Consider the following 17631-nt stretch of genomic DNA (forward strand, 5'->3'; position numbering starts at 1 on the left):
TTTTCATAAAACTTTTTTTTCGAAAAAATAGGTTTACAGAAGGACAGAGAGACATAGAAAAAAGAAAAACACTTAATGGAGTCGCAAATTGTTTATCTACCTATTATATGCTTTTTTACTACTTTACCTCTTTTACCGTACATCATTTAGTCTTCGAGTGCATATTGTAAAAATAATCAACTTCTTGTTAACGTATTAATTAGCACAATATTATATTGTTTTTTATGAATCATCGGTTAATGATCTCGTGATAGCAGGTGGTCTTTCAAAAGAAAACTATATACAAAGGAAATGGATGACCAATTTAGAGATAAGACTGTGAGACAGGCAGACATAACATATAAATTTGCCGACCCTAGATAGTTGCAAAAATTGTCTTAAGAAGTATAGCTTTGTGACCTTTCTTATCACAAGTTATAATGGACAGAGAAACTGTATTATTAAAATGTTTACTAACAATGATTTTTCTCTGCAAAAGCTATCGTCCTCTCTTAAATTGAACAAAAGAGACAGAACTGACAAATAAACTTATCATCCATGACGCGAACATCAAATTGTTATTTACGTGACGATCCATCAGGCCGCTCATTTTAAGGCTGTGAATTCCCCGAAACAAAACAGAAAATAAACGAGGCACTGCCTCTCTCGAGAAATACCATTTTCGATCTCCCATCGATTGTACTTAAGCCGGTCTCGAATTGAGACGAGCTCATTGTGAATCGCCCCCAGTTGGCGATCGGTCGATTCTCTCGGTAAGTTTCAATAGTTGTTCGTCTGCCTGTAAAAAGAGTGATAAAACAAATAATGGGAAACAATTAATGAATGCGGTAACAATAATAAAGCATAATTTTTTAGTGCGCGTGCAAAATGTTGAAGATCTTTTTGTGCGGATTTGTTCTACAATTCGCCCTGCTAATCAATGCCACCGGGTAAGTTGTGTTATCTACATATATGTATACTTAAAATGATTGATCAGCTTATCAGCGTCACAAAGGAACCGAGGTCATCGGAAAGGTTTCCTAAGAAAAAATCATATATAGTACCCAATTAAAATCGGTATGCCACGTATAAAAAACTTTTTTCTGTCCGATTTATTTTTGCTGAATCCCTAAAAACCGGTTGGAAAACCCAGTCGGCTTGTAAGACAAATAAGCTTAAGTTAGTTTTCTTACTAAATCATCGATGAAAACTATTTTTGTCAACGCGTCGGAAACGGGAATACCCAGTGAAAGTATTCGAAATAAAATACAAAATCATATTTTAAAACAAAGCAAATACCGATTTAAAACAGTGCATCTTAACACCACTTCAACCCCCAAAGAGTCCAGAAGGACTACAACTACGACGACCTCGCATTTGCGAAAAACCCAATAAACTTTTCGGCAAAATCTTGGCTAAAAATTATCAACCACAAAACAACAACAAAAACACTCCAATTCTTGCAACTCGGGCGCAAGCCCTTTACAAGCAACCATGCACGAGCCACCGGATATATCAAAACTTAACACGAGATTATGCCAACCAGGAGAACCCAAATTCATCGTAATTAAAAGCAACAATGGAATTTCCCTTAAAACTGTCTCCCCCTTCATCATCGAAAAATCTGTAGACTTTGCCTGCGGAGGAAGAGTTGACTCAGTGAAAAAAACCAGAGACGGCGCACTTTTGATTAAAACAAAAAACAACATACAAGCCACAAAACTTCTCAAGCTTACCAAAATCGCAGATATCGAAATAACAGCCACCGAACACAAAACGCTGAATTTTTTCAAAAGGTGTTATCTATTGTAATGACCTTAGAAACATAGACGAAGAAATAATCCTAAGAGAACTAAAACCACAAAAAGTAATTGAAGTCAAGAAAATCATGAAGAAGCAAAACACCAACAACGACTCTCTAACAGAAACTGGACTCATAATAATTACTTTCGAATCACTTCAACTCCCAGAAAAACTACGAGTCGGCTACGAAATTATTCGAGTACGAAACTACATTCCTCGACCACTACGCTGTAGAAAATGCCTTCGCTACGGACATCCTGCACCCATATGCAAGAGCACAGAGAAATGTGTAAACTGTTCAGAAGATAAACACACCAACGAAGGAGAACGCTGCGAAAACGTTAAGAAATGCCTAAACTGCGAAAACAATCCCGAAATTGACTCTCAACACAGTCCTCTAGACCGAAAATGCCCCACTTTCAGCAAACAACAGGAACTCACTGCCATTAAAATCACCGAAAAAGTCGACCATAAAACAGCTCTAAGTATTTACTTTGAACGACACGGATCCAAAACAAGAAACTCATACGCAAACACACTCACAAACACCACTACACAGGAAAAATCAACAACTCAACCTCAAGCTCAATCTCAATCTCAAGCTCAATCTCACACTCAATCTCAAGCTCAACCTCAATCTCAATCTCAATCTCCATCCTCAAATGTACAAACAACAACCTCATCCTGTAATCACAATCAGTCAATCACGCCTACAACCCCATCCACATCAACCAAAAAAACACCGCCACCAAAAGAAAATCTTCAAAACCACAACCATCACAATCAAGACGACATCGAAACCATGGAAACGGACAACGCCATCCACACCAAGATAACATCAGCATACGGATCACAACTCACAAAGGACCTTAAACGTAAAATGTCTCCTAAAGATAAGTCAAACCCTCTCTGCATCAACTTCAAACCAACTAAACCAAAAAGCAAATCTTTCATCAAAAACAAACCTATCAACAGCAGCGACAACGAATCATTTTAAAAAAAACCACAGATTTCCCTTACTCTAAGGAATACCCTTAAAACCCTTTCCATTTACAAAATGTCATTAATTTTAATTCAATGGAACATCCAAGGTTATACAAATAACTATAACCAACTCCTAATCCTAATAAAAAAATTCTCTCCACATATCGTCGCACTTCAAGAAACTCACATACAATACACTAACAACATACCAACTCCAATAAATTACACACTACTAACAAACATAGCCACCAACAGATTTGGCGGCGTAGCACTATTAGTACACAAATCAATTCAATATTCTATAGTAAACATTCCAAACGACATCGAAGCCCTAGCTATCCACATTAAATCCAAGCAAAACATATACATTAAATCAGCATACATTGCCCCAAACAGAACCATCACAAATCAAATACTTGAAGACACCTTATACATGAACCAAACACCCTCACTAATTGTGGGAGACTTTAACGGCTGGCATCCAGCCTGGGGCTCCCCGAAAACAAATTCTCGAGGGAATATAATTCAAAAATTCATCGACAATACACAACTAATCTTACTAAACGACAAGTCCCCCACACACTTTTCAACACACAATACATTCACACATCTCGACCTTTCACTTTGCTCACCATCATTAGCACCACACTCCAAGTGGGAAATACTTAACGATCTCCACGGCAGTGACCACTTTCCAATAGTTATTTCTCTATTCCCTCAAAACAAAATAAACAAATTTAGAAAACCCTCTTTTAAACTAAAATTAGCCAATTGGGAACAATATGAGACTCTCACAGACACAAATAACGTAACATTTCCCACTTCAGTTAATGTCAACAAAGAAGCAGCACTAATCAACAAAATTATATTACACAGCGCAAATATTTCCATCCCCCAAACCTCAGTCAACACAAAACCCCACAAAGTCCCATGGTGGAACAAAGAACTAGCTCGGTTAAAAAAAGAAAAACAATTAGCCTGGAAAACATTAAACCGCAATATCAACCTAACAAATGTACTAAACTTCAGACGCCTAAACGCCAAGTTCAGGTTTGAAATAAAAAGAAGTAAAAGCGAAGCTTCCAAAATTCTTACTTCCTCCATAGAACCTACAACGCCCTCATCTAAAATATGGAACAATATAAGACGCTTCTGCGGACTTAACCCAGTCAAACAAATCCATACCTTATTTAATCCCATAACCAACACAACTACAACAAACACTATAGAAATAGCTAACTCCTTCTCCCAACACTTCTCAGAACTCTCAAGTGACCTTAACTTCTCAGACGAATTTCGAACTAACAAATACAAAATCAACATAGTCAACTACACACCCACCCCAACAGCCAATAAAATAGAAAAAAACATTACTTTCCTTGAATTGACCTCAGCTCTACAAACACTTAAAGGATCTACTCCTGGATTAAACAGAATCTCTTACGAAATGATACGCAAAAGTTCCCTTACCACAAAAAACAGAATAAAAAATCTATTTAACCAAATCTTCGACAGCCACATACCTCAAGCCTACAAAATAAGCCTAGTCATACCGATCCTCAAACCAAAAACTGACAAAACAAATGTCACCTCATACAGACCGATCTCACTTAACTGCTGCCTAGCAAAGACCCTAGACAAAATCATAGCAAAAAGACTGTGGTGGTTTGTGACCCACAACAAACTACTTAACGTATACCAATTTGGCTTTAAAAAAGGCAAATCGACTTCAGATTGTCTACTCTACGTAGACCATCTTATAACAAAGTCAAAGAGACACACTTCCCTCATCACTCTTGACTTCTCAAAAGCCTTTGACCGAGTAGGCGTGCACACTATAATCGATCAACTCCAAGAATGGAAAACGGGCCCGAAAATAATAAATTACGTAAAGAATTTTATGCTCAATAGGAAGATAATTGTGCGTGTCGGACCACACACGTCCAACTCACTTCCATTATCTAATGGTATCCCCCAAGGATCACCCATATCAGTAATTCTGTTCCTCATAGCATACAATAAGCTCTCAAATATTATATCTTTACACAAAGAAATTAAATTTAATGCATACGCCGATGACTTTTTCCTCATAATAAATTTTAACAAAAACAAAAACCTAAACTTTAACCTGGACCAATTACTACACAACATAAACAGCTGGTGTTCTTACTCAGGGGCATCGCTATCCCTAGCCAAATGCCAACACCTACATATCTGCCAAAAACACGGCTGCAATAGCACAATAAGCTGCAGCAGTATACAAATACAACAAGTCACCTCACTCAGAATCCTAGGGATAACCTTAAACAATAAATACAAATGGGACACACACATAAAATCACTACTTCCATCACTGCACCAAAAATTAAATATCATTAAATGTCTTTCTAGCACTAAATACAACTGCAATACACAAACACTACTTCACATTGCGAAAGCAACAGTCATAGCAAAAATAGAGTATGGCTTGTTCCTATACGGACAGGCTCCGAAAAGCGTACTAAACAAAATAAAAACACCCTTCAACACTGCAATCCGTCTAGCCCTTGGCGCCTACCGAACCACACCCATAAATAACCTACTATATGAAGCCAATATCCTCCCACTAGAACAAAAACGAGACTTCCAAACAGCAAAACTCACAAAAAACCTTATACTTTCCAAAGATACACCAATACACAAACTCATCAAACTCAGAAAACCCAAAAAACACCCATCAACTATAGACCGCACAATAAATCTCTGCCAATCATTAAATCTACCGTACGAACCAATAAAGCTACACAAATACAATCCACCGTGGGATCTCCCCAATCTCATAGATACAACATTTAGAGCACATAAGAAACAAAACACAACACCAGATACATACAGGAAACTATTTGAACACACCAAAAACAACCATAAAACACACAAATTCATATTCACGGACGGATCAAAAATGAACTCCACTGTTTCTTACGCAGTCACAACAGATACTAACGTTATTAAATATGGTATACTACCCCCATATTCATCAGTACTTTCTGCTGAAATAATAGCCATCCTAACAGCGATCGACCAAGTCAAAAACACAAGGGGAAAATTCATGATCTGCTCTGACTCTCTCTCAGCAATTGACACCATAACAAACACCAACAACAACAACTTTTATTCCAACAAAATCAGATCACTTCTTACAAAACTAGCTCCAAAAATAAAATTACTTTGGATCCCTGGTCATGTAGGCATAGCAGGCAACGAGCTAGCCGACCATACTGCAAAATCGACTAGCAATATGCCCCTCATCTACACCCCAAACATAAATCAAACAGACATCAACAGACATCTAAAGCAAGAATTCCGAACAAGAAATAGACAAAATATAGAACACTGCAATCAATGGTACAAAACTATGAACAAAGACTTTTCAAACATAGACAATTACTTTAGATCCTTCCATCCCAAATCGAACAGACTCGATCAAATAAAAATAATACGCCTTAGGTTAGGCCACACTAAACTTACACATGAACACTACTTCAATCAAAATCAAACTTCGCCATGTCCCTTCTGCCAAGGCGACAATACCATACCCCACCTACTTAACTCATGCCCATCACTCCTATCCACTAAACTATCCATTTTCAAAAACACAAACCCAATAAACCTCCTTAACGACCTCAACCCAAATAATGTAGAACAAATCTTAACTTTCTTAAAAACCTCAAACCTTTACCACAAAATATAAAACACAAACAAAAATGTACAGAAATTACTAATATTACCAACTAAGTAGCAAAACTACAATAAACAACATGTAAATAAACTAATAGACTTAAATAACATTAACCTTAAGAGCCGAAGGCCTTGCTGCCAGCGCTTTACCACCTAAGTTAGTCTAGTTTTGTAAACTTCTCTATCTTTAATAATAAATAAATAAATAAATAAATTCGAAATAAAATAATCATTCCAGGTTCAGTGAAGTGCTTGAAATATTATGTTTCTGGCCTCTCATAAAACGGGGAACTTTTAATAGTTGGGAAACACGAATCAACTGTTTAATTACATTTTTTTTTTGTTGGAATTGTGTTATCAATACAAAAGTAAATTTTGTATGGCAGATTTATTTAAGCTGATGCCTTGATTTTTGTTATTGTTCCATCAACAGAGGGTTTTCCCAGTGTGTTTTTAATAAAAAGCCAACTCAACCTTTTTGTACTATCAGAACATTAAACAAAAAATCAATCAGCGAACAGTAGAACGTCAGACAATTAATTACGAAAATAAACATGAAATTGCAATTAGGAATCTCAAATCCGGTTATCACATTACCAAATTAATAAAAAAATTTCCTAAAATTACTACTTCTTGATAAAATTATATTTTTTACAGGCATTATTCGATTGTGGGGCCTGGCACAATTCGATCCAACTCCAAGTACAACGTAGCCGTTTCCATCCACCAGGCAGATGGGCCGAGTCAGGTCAAAGTAAGCCTAAATGGACCCTCCTACAATGAGACCAAGCAAATCGAACTGCCGCCCATGTCCACCCAGAATGTGGAGTTCGAAGTGCCCAGTTTGGCCAATGGTGACTACAACCTCACGGCCGAGGGATTATCCGGTGTTGTGTTCAAGAACTCAACCAAGCTGAATTATGCGGACGAGAAGCCCTCGACCTTTGTGCAGACCGATAAGGCCACCTACAAGCCAGCTGATCTGGTTCAATTCCGCGTCCTCTTCCTGGATGAGAACACTCGACCCGCCAAGATTAACAAGCCAATATCAGTGGTAATCACCGATGGAGCCCAGAACAGGATTAAGCAGTTAACGGACATCAAGCTGACCAAAGGCGTTTACTCGGGAGAGCTGCAGTTGTCCGAGCAGCCAGTCCTGGGCACCTGGAAGATTTCAGTCAGTGTGGACGGAGTAAATCGGGAGACCAAGTCCTTCGAGGTGGACAAGTACGTTCTGCCCAAGTTTGAGGTGGTCGTGGACACGGCCAAGGATGTGGTCCTTGCTGACAATGTGATCAAGGCCACAATCCGTGCCAAGTACACGTATGGCAAACCCGTAAAGGGCAAGGCCACAGTTTCACTGGAATCGGGCTATGGATACTTTGGTGATTCTGTGGGACCAAAACAGGAGAAGACCATCGACATCGATGGCAAGGGTCATGTGGAGTTCGTGCCTAATATCATGATGTCAAGGTACTACACACCTCCGATGAAGCTATTTGCCATCGTCACCGAGGAATTAACTGGCAACAAGCAGAATGCCTCCGCAACGGTTCGTCTCCACCAAGATCGTTATAAGTTCGAAGGTGTTGAGAGCCCAGCCCACTTCCACGGCAACAAGTCGTTCGTCTATCAAGTTGCTGTGAAGAACGTAGATGGCTCTCCAGTCACAGATGCCACGAAGAAGGTCAAAATATCGTTCGAGACGATGAGTTACCCATATTCAGAAGACTCGGCCATTTCGTTCGAGGCACCTGTGAATGAGAATGGCATTGCCACCTTTGATGTTTCACTCCCCGAAAGCGGTAGCTTCTATCGCATTTCTGCCTCTTTTGGTGGGTCACGCGGCCATGTCGGGTCCATCTCAAAGTTCGAGCCAACCAGGGAGGACAACGAGCCCCTAAAGATTCAAGTGAACACGAAATCGTAAGTATCAACCCAAAATCCAAAGCACATATCTTACCAAACTTTTCATCTAGGCCGAAATTGGGTGAACGAGTTTCCTTCGATGTAAAGTCGCTCGAGAATATTCCTTACTTTGTGTACACGGTCGTGGCCAGGGGAAATATTGTGCTGAGTGAATATGTGGATGTGCCAAAAGATCTCAAGTCATACACGGTTAAGTTCACACCTACATTTAGCATGGTGCCCAAGGCAACTATCTACATCCACTATGTCCTGAACAACGACCTTTATTTTGAAGAAAAGACCATCGACTTCCAGAAAGAGTTTGAAAATTCGGTGAGTTTATCCATTAAAGTGCGCTTTGAGCTCAACTAATTGTCTGCTTTCTTTCTAAATAGATCGATATCTCGGCTCCACTCGACGCAAAGCCGAGTGAAGAGATCAAGTTGCAGGTGAAAACCGATGCCGACTCCTTTGTGGGTCTCCTTGGAGTGGACCAGAGTGTCCTGTTGCTAAAGTCCGGAAACGATTTAAGCCAAGATGATATCTTCAATAGCCTAAACAGGTTCTCGACATCAACACCTTGGCAGCGCGGCTTTGGACGTTATCCTGGACAGACTTCTGGATTGGTTACTTTAACCAATGCCAACTATCCCTACAGCACGGGTAAGATTGGAGTCTTAAACTAAGGAATAATATATTTTTTCTAGGATCTAGCCAAGAGTTTTAGGCAAAAATGTTAAATGTTAGTTTAAATAGGAAAATTTAAATTTTTAGCTAGATAAGAAAAGTGTCCTTTTCTCACATTTAAATCGAACCTCCATCAGATTTTCCTGACTATGTCGAGGATGATCCGGGAAGCTATGTTTTCGAAGAGAGTTTGGATGAGACCGCATTGGGTGCCTTACCTCCAATGCCTGTAGTTGCTAACTTCCCCCCAAATACCGAGATTCCCACAGAGCCGGTAAAGATACGTAAGAACTTTGCCGATGTTTGGATTTGGCATTCGATCGGCCGGAGGTTTGTGCCCAGAAAATGACACCACATGTTCTGCACCTAAATGCACTGCTATATCTGCTTCCTAATTTTTATTTCTTGAGCAAAAGCAATCTCTTGAGGCTGAGGCTGTCAATATTTTACTAATACGCGGGTTTCCTTAAAACTGAGTTAAATAATGATGTGTAGCATATTCGCTTTTCGCCGTTGAATTGAAATTATTCCATTAACAAAAGCCGATTCGACTTTTAACAAACGATTTTTTGTTTTCTCAAGAGGTTAGCATAACAAAATGAATTAATAGTAATTGTTTTGACATAACCAAATCTAATTAACTTTAAATGTAAATTATAGATAGTTTTTCGAATGAATATGATATCGACGATGAAAATGTTGCTTACGCACCAGAAGATAGAGTTCTTTTCGACGAAGTAGACTCAATTTCTTCAAGTCAACCTGAGAAAATCGAAGTAGTTCGAACCAACTTTGCAGAAGTCTGGATATGGCAAGCATCTGGCAATGGGAGGTGGGTTTTTAAATTTTTAGAGCATGTTCGATTTTCCCACACATATTTTCCTTCAATCTAACCCGACTTAATCCAGGGTACATCGAGTAAAAGACTTCATCGTACTTGGAGAAGTGTTGCTTAATTCATAGAATTAACAATTTTACCCTCTTTTTCGTTCGTAACAGATTTTAATTTGGCATTAGGTCTCTAGGTTTACAAATTATATTAGACAGGGTTTCCTAGTTATTCATAAGAAGCAAGTTTCCAAATGAAAGAGTCCCATTAATAAGGCTCTAAAAATTACTTACCAATTAAGGAGCATAATTTTCCAACTTAAGTTCTTAGCTTCTAACATTGTACTTTTGTTTATTTCTATAGATGATTATATCTATGAGTCAGAAGTGTACTATACGGAATTTAATTTAGTGCAACCTGTTTTAGAAATGGAAGCTTTTGAAGGTGTAACTGCAAGTCATCAGATGGTCCCTCCACCAAATGAAGCACTACAGATTCGAAAAGAATTTCCGGAAAACTGGGTCTTTCACAAAGCCGAAAAGTATTACGCTTGTCTATGGTCAATTTAATGTTTCTTATGAACTGTGGTATCCTTGTGCTTTACTTTTAACCCTCTATCATCTTCGTGTATTTTTTTTATAATTTACTAGTATACCTCCACATATTCGAAAAGAATTTCCGATGAACTTTTTGTTTTTTATGCCGACACACATGACTAGAGTTCCCAAGTCCTTTTCATGTTGGGTGATCCTTTGCTCTTTTTTATTCCCCGCTACTAAAATCCTATTCTAAAAGTCGAATGTTATGTACCAAACAGATAGATGGATATTTCTTAGACCCGGTGCTGGCATTGCTGGTTCACAGGTTATGTATTTTAGCCAAGTACCGGGGAGCGGATCCTTCGCACCAATTTCCATCCCTGAAACTCAGATCCGAAAAGAATTTCCGGAAAACTGGATCTTTTACAACGCTGAAAAGTATGACGCTTGCCTGTGGTCTAATTAATGTGTCTTATGAACTGTGTTATCCTTGCGCTTTATTTTAACTTTTAACGCTTTATCATCTACATCTATTTCTAGCTAATAACACCCCAATTTTTTTTAAAGTTAAATAGTACAGCTCCACGTATTCGAAAAGGATTTCCGTTAAACTTAAAGTTTCTTAATGCCGACACGTATGACCAGGGGTTCCCAAGTCCCTTTCGTGTTGGATGGTCCATTGCTCTTTTTTATTCCCCGCTTCTAAAATCCGTTTCTAAAAGTCGAATGTTATGTGCCTAACAGATAGACGGATATTTTTTAGACCCGGGGTTGGCATCCCTGTTCCACAGGCTGTTCTTTTTAACCGCATGCCGGCGAGCGGGTCTTTAGCACAACCTTCCATCCCTGAACCTCAGATCCGAAAAGAGTTTCCGGAAAATTGGATATTTAACAACATTGAAAAGTATGAAATACCTAATCGAGTTTTTTATAGAATTATGTTATTTTTATGTTTTTGACTAACACATCCTTCTTTAATACTGTTTTACTTTAAAATGTTTTCTCATATAGTAGATTGAAATTTGAACAGCTTTAGTTTTTTTTGTGTTGAACGGGAAATGTTTACTAGGCTTAGAAAATCTCTACAGTTAAAACAGAAATCTGAAAAATTATATCAATGAAACTTCTTTAAGTTTTTTAATGCCGACAACTATTGAGTGATCACTATTCCTATTCGATGAACTTTCATTGTTTTTTTTCATCGCTTCCGAAATCCGTTTCTCAAAGTCGAATGCTATGTGCCTAACAGGTAGACGAATAATTTTTGGCCATGGGTTTGGCATTCCTGGTCCACAGGCTATGTTTTTTAATAGCGTATCGGGGAGCGGATCCTTTGCACCGCCTTCTATCCCTACACCTCAGATCCGAAAAGAGTTTCCGGAAAATTGGATATTTAACAACATTGAAAAGTATAAATTACCTAATCAAATTTTTTCGTTTTACGTTATTCCTATGTTTTTGACTAACACATCTCTTCTCTAATACTATTTTACCTTAAAACTTTTCCTGTTTTAGTAGATTGAAATTTGAATAGATTGAGATTTTTTTTTGTGTTGAACGGGACATGTTTTTTAGGTTTAGAATATCTAAGTAAAAATAGTAAAAACAAAAATTTGAATAACTATATCATTAAATCCACTTATAACACGCGTTGCTATTGTGTACAAAGGTTCCCTAAGGAGAGACTTTTATCTACCGGGAGGACTCTCATACAGAATGGGTTCACCAATGGGCCGCATTGGGTTATTTAATAATCGCGTCGCTTTTGCGAGTCCTGCGAGCAGTGTACAGTTAAACAGTTTCAGAACTGTCAGTTCGATTGCCCAGCCACCACCAACAACAATACGCAAAGAGTTTCCAGAAACGTGGATTTTTGAAAAGTAATGGCTGAAACGCTTTTATACTCCTACTTCATTTTGCATGCCATAATGACACATGACCCCAGAATATAGGGAGTTTTCAATCTCTTATCAATTTTATACTGATTACCCTCTTTAAAATATATTTTTAGGAATTACGTTAGGAACTACAAGTAGTTAGGTTTCTGTTAAAATTAATTAAATAAATTATTTCCAACGAGCTAACGCCTCAAGCATGCAAGAAAAATTAAAGAGGTAGAACGAGTTTTCAAGATTATCACTTATACCATAGAGATTACAATCTGAAAGCAATATTCATTCATTATAGTTCAATGCACAGTTTGCTGAGTTTCCCGCCATTATTTATTAGCATTAGAATTTCGTTCAGTTTCGCACCTGGATATATTCCTCAATAATAAGATCACCAGATACACCAACTGCACCACTATTTATGCTGATACTATATAACTATAATTACTCATTTATGTCAAAAACGGCATGCTCTCATAAAATCAGCATGGCTTTAGTCTTATGAAGTGAGCTTCCCCTTTAGATTTTTTTAAATCCGTTCAGTAGTAATATTTCCTTACAGTTAATCATAAATATCTACTAAAGTATTGCCCTATTTAAAACATTTAAGGCGTGGCATAGACAGAAAAAGCCTTGTTCCTATCATGAAAGTCAGTGCGGAAAGACGGGGTACGACTAAACTCCAGAGGACTACGAAAAAACCTACTGACCTTACGAACCAACAACAACCACCCACAAAAGCGGATGATTTTGTAAACAATGTTGGCGTGCGCTCAACATTTTTAGAGACTTGGATTTACGAATTAGAAGCTTTTAACACAGAGTAACTAGATTTCCCTAATGCCTTTTAATATTTCTCATGCATGTTTTTCTGTTCACTAACCTCTCACACCTATCTAAACCTTTGCATCTGTCAGTCCAGTGTTTCTATGCTTGCTCCATTTTTAATGACACAGAAGTTAAACCTATTTATGCTATCTCTACGCAGTGTGGAAGGAGATGGTTTTACATTGAGCAAGAAAATCCCGGACACGATTACCTCGTGGGTGGTCACAGGGTTCTCCCTTAACCCGACTTCCGGTATCGCATTGACCAAGAATCCCAGCAAGATTCGAGTGTTCCAACCGTTCTTCGTATCCACCAATCTTCCTTACTCAGTGAAACGAGGTGAGTGGCACTTGAAAATATTATAGGAAATAACGTATCATACCTACTTATTTTGAATCGCAGGTGAAGTGATAGCTATTCCCGTGGTGATCTTCAACTACCTGGACAAGACCGTCGATGCCGAGGTTGTGATGGACAACTCCGATCAGGAGTACGAGTTCACCGAGGCCACTAACGAGGTGCTGGAGAAGGCCTCCGATGAGGTGCGTCGTGTCAAAAGGGTGACGATTCCAGCCAACAGTGGCAAGAGTGTTTCGTTCATGATCCGACCGAAGAACGTGGGATCGACCACCTTAAAAATCACGGCCACCTCTCCTCTTGCCGGCGATACCATTCACCAGAAACTTAAGGTGGAGCCGGAAGGCGTAACCCAGTTCGAAAACCGGGCGGTCTTCGTCAACCTGAAGGATCAGCGCGAGATGTCGCAGTCTTTGGAGGCCGATATCCCCAAGGAAGCAGTGCCTCAGTCAGAATTCATCGAGTTCTCCGTGGTGGGCGATCTACTGGGACCGACGCTTCAAAACCTCGACAATCTGGTGCGAATGCCCTACGGTTGCGGAGAGCAGAACATGGTCAACTTTGTGCCCAACATCCTGGTGCTCAAGTACCTGGAGGTCACAGGTCGCAGGTTGCCGGCCGTCGAGGCGAAGGCCAAGAAGTTTCTGGAGATCGGCTACCAGAGGGAACTGACCTACAAGCACGACGACGGCTCCTACAGTGCCTTTGGTAAATCCGACGCCTCTGGAAGCACCTGGCTCACCGCCTACGTGATGCGCTCCTTCCATCAAGCCGGAAAGTACACGGATGTGGACCCCAAGGTCGTGACTGCGGGTCTCGACTTCCTGGTCTCGAAGCAGAAGCCGAGCGGCGAGTTCCCCGAGGTGGGGAAGCTCTTCGACAACGCCAACCATAATGCCCTGGGTCTCACCTCCTTCATCCTGCTGGCCTTCTTCGAGAATCATGTAAGTCTAAGGTTTTGGGAAAGGTCCTAGACTACCATTGGTAGAATAAAAGAACATCATTTGCCGGGAATCTATGAAAGCTTAAACAATCTAAAATTTAATTTAAAATATCTGTTTTCTCTCCTCATTAAGATTTAATTTTTAGTTGATATAATGTAAATGATGTTCTTTTATTTTAATGATTTCAATTCCTTCTTTTAATTCAATGTGTTCTCTTCTTCTTCTTTTTGTTTACAATAATAATAATTCGTTGATATTTTATAATAATAATCTATTATAAAATTATAAAAACACTAGAGGGCCTGTGTCCGCTTCGCTGGTCAACACAATTTAACAACATAAAAGTCAATATTGCAACATTTTTCAAATATATGGAAGTATAGAAAAATGGTGATTTAACACTTTTCCAGTTTGACTTTTCCACTTGCGCAGCACAATCCAGCCGTTTCTCTTTTAAACTTTAACGCACTGCAATATCGGTATATAGTCGCCATTGGTCCAATATCTAAATTTTCATTATCACTGTAGTTCGCAGTGGAGTCATATTGGAATGCCAAGCGATTGAATGATGCCAATGATCTCCATGTGCTCATTTGTCTCTCTTCGCTGAAGTTTTGTGAATATACTTGTTGCTGGCTTGGATGTCTGCGGCCAATGTTTGCACGTCGTCCTCTAAGCATTTTGGACTATGGACAGAGTGGTGAATTTATCCTCAAATGCACGATCCACATAATTTTCACAGTTCAACTTAAATTGAATAAAAATTCTTTTTTTTTTTACAACTTCACAGTGAACACAAAAATTGAGTTAAAATGCTAAGGGAGCGTGTTCGATGAGGAGCAACTCACTTTATATGCGGCAATATTGCAATTTTGTTACGGATCCCTAATTTTTTTCAAAATAAATTATAGCCTATTTAACTCCACGATAATATAGCTTTCTATCGGTGAAAGAATTTTTTAGATCGGACCAAACAAACAAACAAACAAACAAACAAACAAACAAACAAACAAACAAACAAATTTTACCTCTTTATAATATTAGTATAGATAATGAATTATCTTAGACAAGCAATCAAAATAATTTTTTCAACCGACAAATCCTGTTCTTTCTTAAAGGAACTTATCCCGAAGTACCAGAGTGCCATTGATAAGGCAGTTGGCTACGTGGCCGAGGAGGTTGACAAAACCGACGACCAGTACTCCCTGGCCATTGCCGCCGTGGCCCTTCAGCTGGCCAAGCACCCGCAGGCGGAGAAGGTCCTGGCCAAATTGGAGGGCGTGGCCAAGAACGAAAACGATCGCAAGTGGTGGTCCAAGGCTGCAGCTTCGAGTGATGACACCGATCGCTTCTTCCACTGGAAGCCGCGCAGCAACGATGTGGAGATCACCTCCTACGTGCTGCTCGCTCTCCTCGAAAAGGATTCGGCTGAGCAGTCCCTGCCCATCATCAAGTGGCTGATCTCGCAGCGCAACAGCAACGGAGGGTTCTCATCCACCCAGGACACGGTGATCGGACTGCAGGCACTCACGAAGTTCGCCTACAAAACGGGTTCGGGATCGGGAACAATGGACATTGAGTTTGCTCCCGCGGGCGGATCCAATGAAACGATTAAGGTCAACCCAGAGAACTCTCTGGTTCTGCAGACCCATGTTCTGCCCAAGGACACACGCAAGGTTGACTTCATGGCCAAGGGCACGGGATCTGCGATGGTTCAGTTCTCGTACCGCTACAATCTGGCTGAAAAGGAGAAGAAGCCGACCTTCAAGGTGACGCCCACGGTCAAGGAATCGCCTAAGCAGCTGCTGGTGGTGGACATCTGTGCGGAGTACGTGCCCTTGGAGGACGCCGACAAGGACAAGGACTCGAACATGGCCGTCATGGAGATCGCTTTGCCATCCGGTTTCGTCGGAGATGCCGAGAGCCTGGGCAAAATCGAGGCTGTGGATCGGGTGAAGCGCGTCGAGACGAAGAACTCCGACTCCACGGTGGTCGTCTACTTCGATAGCCTGACTCCTGGGGATGTCCGCTGCCTGCCGGTGGAGGCCACAAAGGCCCATGCGGTGGCCAAGCAGAAGCCCGCCTCCGTTTCCCTCTACGATTACTACGACACCGAGCGCCGCGCCACCGAGTACTACCAGGTGCAGTCCTCCCTCTGCGACATCTGCGAGGGCTCCGACTGCGGGGAAGGTTGCAAGAAGGAGTAGGGCTTCAGTTCAGCAGTGTCCTTAATTCAAGAAAATTTCAACCAATAACAAATAAAATATTCAAGAACACAATAAATCAATGGCTTTTAAATCATGTGATTGGGCCATGTTTAATATTAAACATTTTTGGGAATCTATCACACTTTGTATCTTGGGCTGAAAATATTGTTTTCTTAACTTTATCTTGATTTTTTGTTTTATTTTTTTAAAAATTTTTTTTTAATTTTTCCAGTGCAACAAATTTTATATTGTCCTTAATTTTGATTCAAAATAGAGTCCTTGTAATGTCGGCATTTTTTAAATCAGTACCAGCAATTGAAAGAATTTTTCCGCTCTGCTTATCTATAAGTCTGAAATAAGGGATAAGTCACATTGGAGGTGCTTTCACTATATTATAGAAACTTACGCCTGAACATTTTCTATCATTACTTCTACTACAATGTTTTCCTTACGCATTACAGCCAGAAAATTGTCCCGAGCCCTTGGGCTCACCATTATATGGACTTCGGTTATGGATCGGTGCCATAAGTTGTACTAAAGTTAATTTATATTAGTAAGCTTGTATGTAATTTTCTTATTCAACAAAGCAAACTCACGATTACATGTTGCTCAAGGAGTTGATCAACCACTTGTTGATCAGAATGATTTTTAATATAAACCCTGAAAACGGAAAAGTTTTCATAGGATTGTGGTGTGGAAAGTGAAGTGGTTGAGGCCTGAACTGCTATCAAGAGCAAGAATGCTTTCAATAGAATCATTTCGACTAAACTGTATGAACGAAGAAAATAAATGGCAAGCCCCAGTTTTGAGGTAACTGGTAAAAAATAGGAACAGCTGGGCTTGCATAAATAAAAATATTTAAACAAGAAAGAGACTAAAGTAGCGTAACATTTGTGCAAATAAACAAGCGTGTCTCTGATTTAAATTAATTTTTTGCGCTTTTGAATACAATTTGTAAAG

General features: G+C 39.6%; 2 protein-coding genes across 10 annotated transcripts; one reads left to right on the top strand and one right to left on the bottom strand.

The window, feature by feature from the left end:
* The first annotated feature begins 689 nt into the window (after positions 1-689).
* Positions 690-16747, top strand: LOC108100796 (C3 and PZP-like alpha-2-macroglobulin domain-containing protein 8). 9 transcript variants are annotated; one of them, XM_043209347.1, is made up of 9 exons: positions 690-752; positions 856-929; positions 7141-8409; positions 8463-8724; positions 8787-9054; positions 12957-13158; positions 13324-13502; positions 13566-14464; positions 15583-16747. In XM_043209347.1, exons 2-9 carry the CDS (start codon positions 868-870, stop codon positions 16669-16671), a joined length of 4230 nt encoding a protein of 1409 aa, XP_043065282.1. In that variant the 5' UTR covers positions 690-752; positions 856-867; the 3' UTR covers positions 16672-16747. The 9 variants fall into 9 exon arrangements, with proteins under 9 accessions (XP_043065282.1, XP_043065283.1, XP_043065285.1 ...); XM_043209348.1 differs by lacking the exon at positions 12957-13158 and adding an exon at positions 9216-9408 and having other exon boundaries at positions 691-752; XM_043209350.1 differs by lacking the exon at positions 12957-13158 and adding an exon at positions 9739-9910 and having other exon boundaries at positions 691-752.
* A 4-nt stretch (positions 16748-16751) lies between these two features.
* On the bottom strand, positions 16752-17518 carry LOC108100822. The gene is made up of 3 exons (XM_017204890.2): positions 17268-17518; positions 17078-17205; positions 16752-17021 (listed from the first exon to the last, which is right to left on the bottom strand). Exons 1-3 carry the CDS (start codon positions 17427-17429, stop codon positions 16937-16939), a joined length of 375 nt encoding a protein of 124 aa, XP_017060379.2. The 5' UTR covers positions 17430-17518; the 3' UTR covers positions 16752-16936.
* Between the last annotated feature and the right edge of the window lie 113 nt (positions 17519-17631).

Source organism: Drosophila ficusphila, unplaced genomic scaffold (genome assembly GCF_018152265.1).
Source record: "Drosophila ficusphila isolate 14025-0441.05 unplaced genomic scaffold, ASM1815226v1 contig_855, whole genome shotgun sequence".
NCBI lineage: Eukaryota > Metazoa > Arthropoda > Insecta > Diptera > Drosophilidae > Drosophila > Drosophila ficusphila.

What these genes read in the sequence shown, in the direction of transcription:
- LOC108100796 (XM_017204842.2), top strand. Translation starts at nt 868, where the DNA reads ATGTTGAAGATCTTTTTGTGCGGATTTGTTCTACAATTCGCCCTGCTA. An exon ending in CAACTATCCCTACAGCACGG is followed by an intron (nt 9,055 to 12,115) that starts GTAAGATTGGAG and finishes TTGTGTACAAAG; the next exon opens with GTTCCCTAAGGAGAGACTTT. An exon ending in GAAACGTGGATTTTTGAAAA is followed by an intron (nt 12,327 to 13,323) that starts GTAATGGCTGAA and finishes ATCTCTACGCAG; the next exon opens with TGTGGAAGGAGATGGTTTTA.
- LOC108100822 (XM_017204890.2), bottom strand. Translation starts at nt 17,429, where the DNA reads ATGATTCTATTGAAAGCATTCTTGCTCTTGATAGCAGTTCAGGCCTCA. An exon ending in TCCTTGAGCAACATGTAATC is followed by an intron (nt 17,206 to 17,267) that starts GTGAGTTTGCTT and finishes AATTAACTTTAG; the next exon opens with TACAACTTATGGCACCGATC. An exon ending in ATGATAGAAAATGTTCAGGC is followed by an intron (nt 17,022 to 17,077) that starts GTAAGTTTCTAT and finishes CCCTTATTTCAG; the next exon opens with ACTTATAGATAAGCAGAGCG.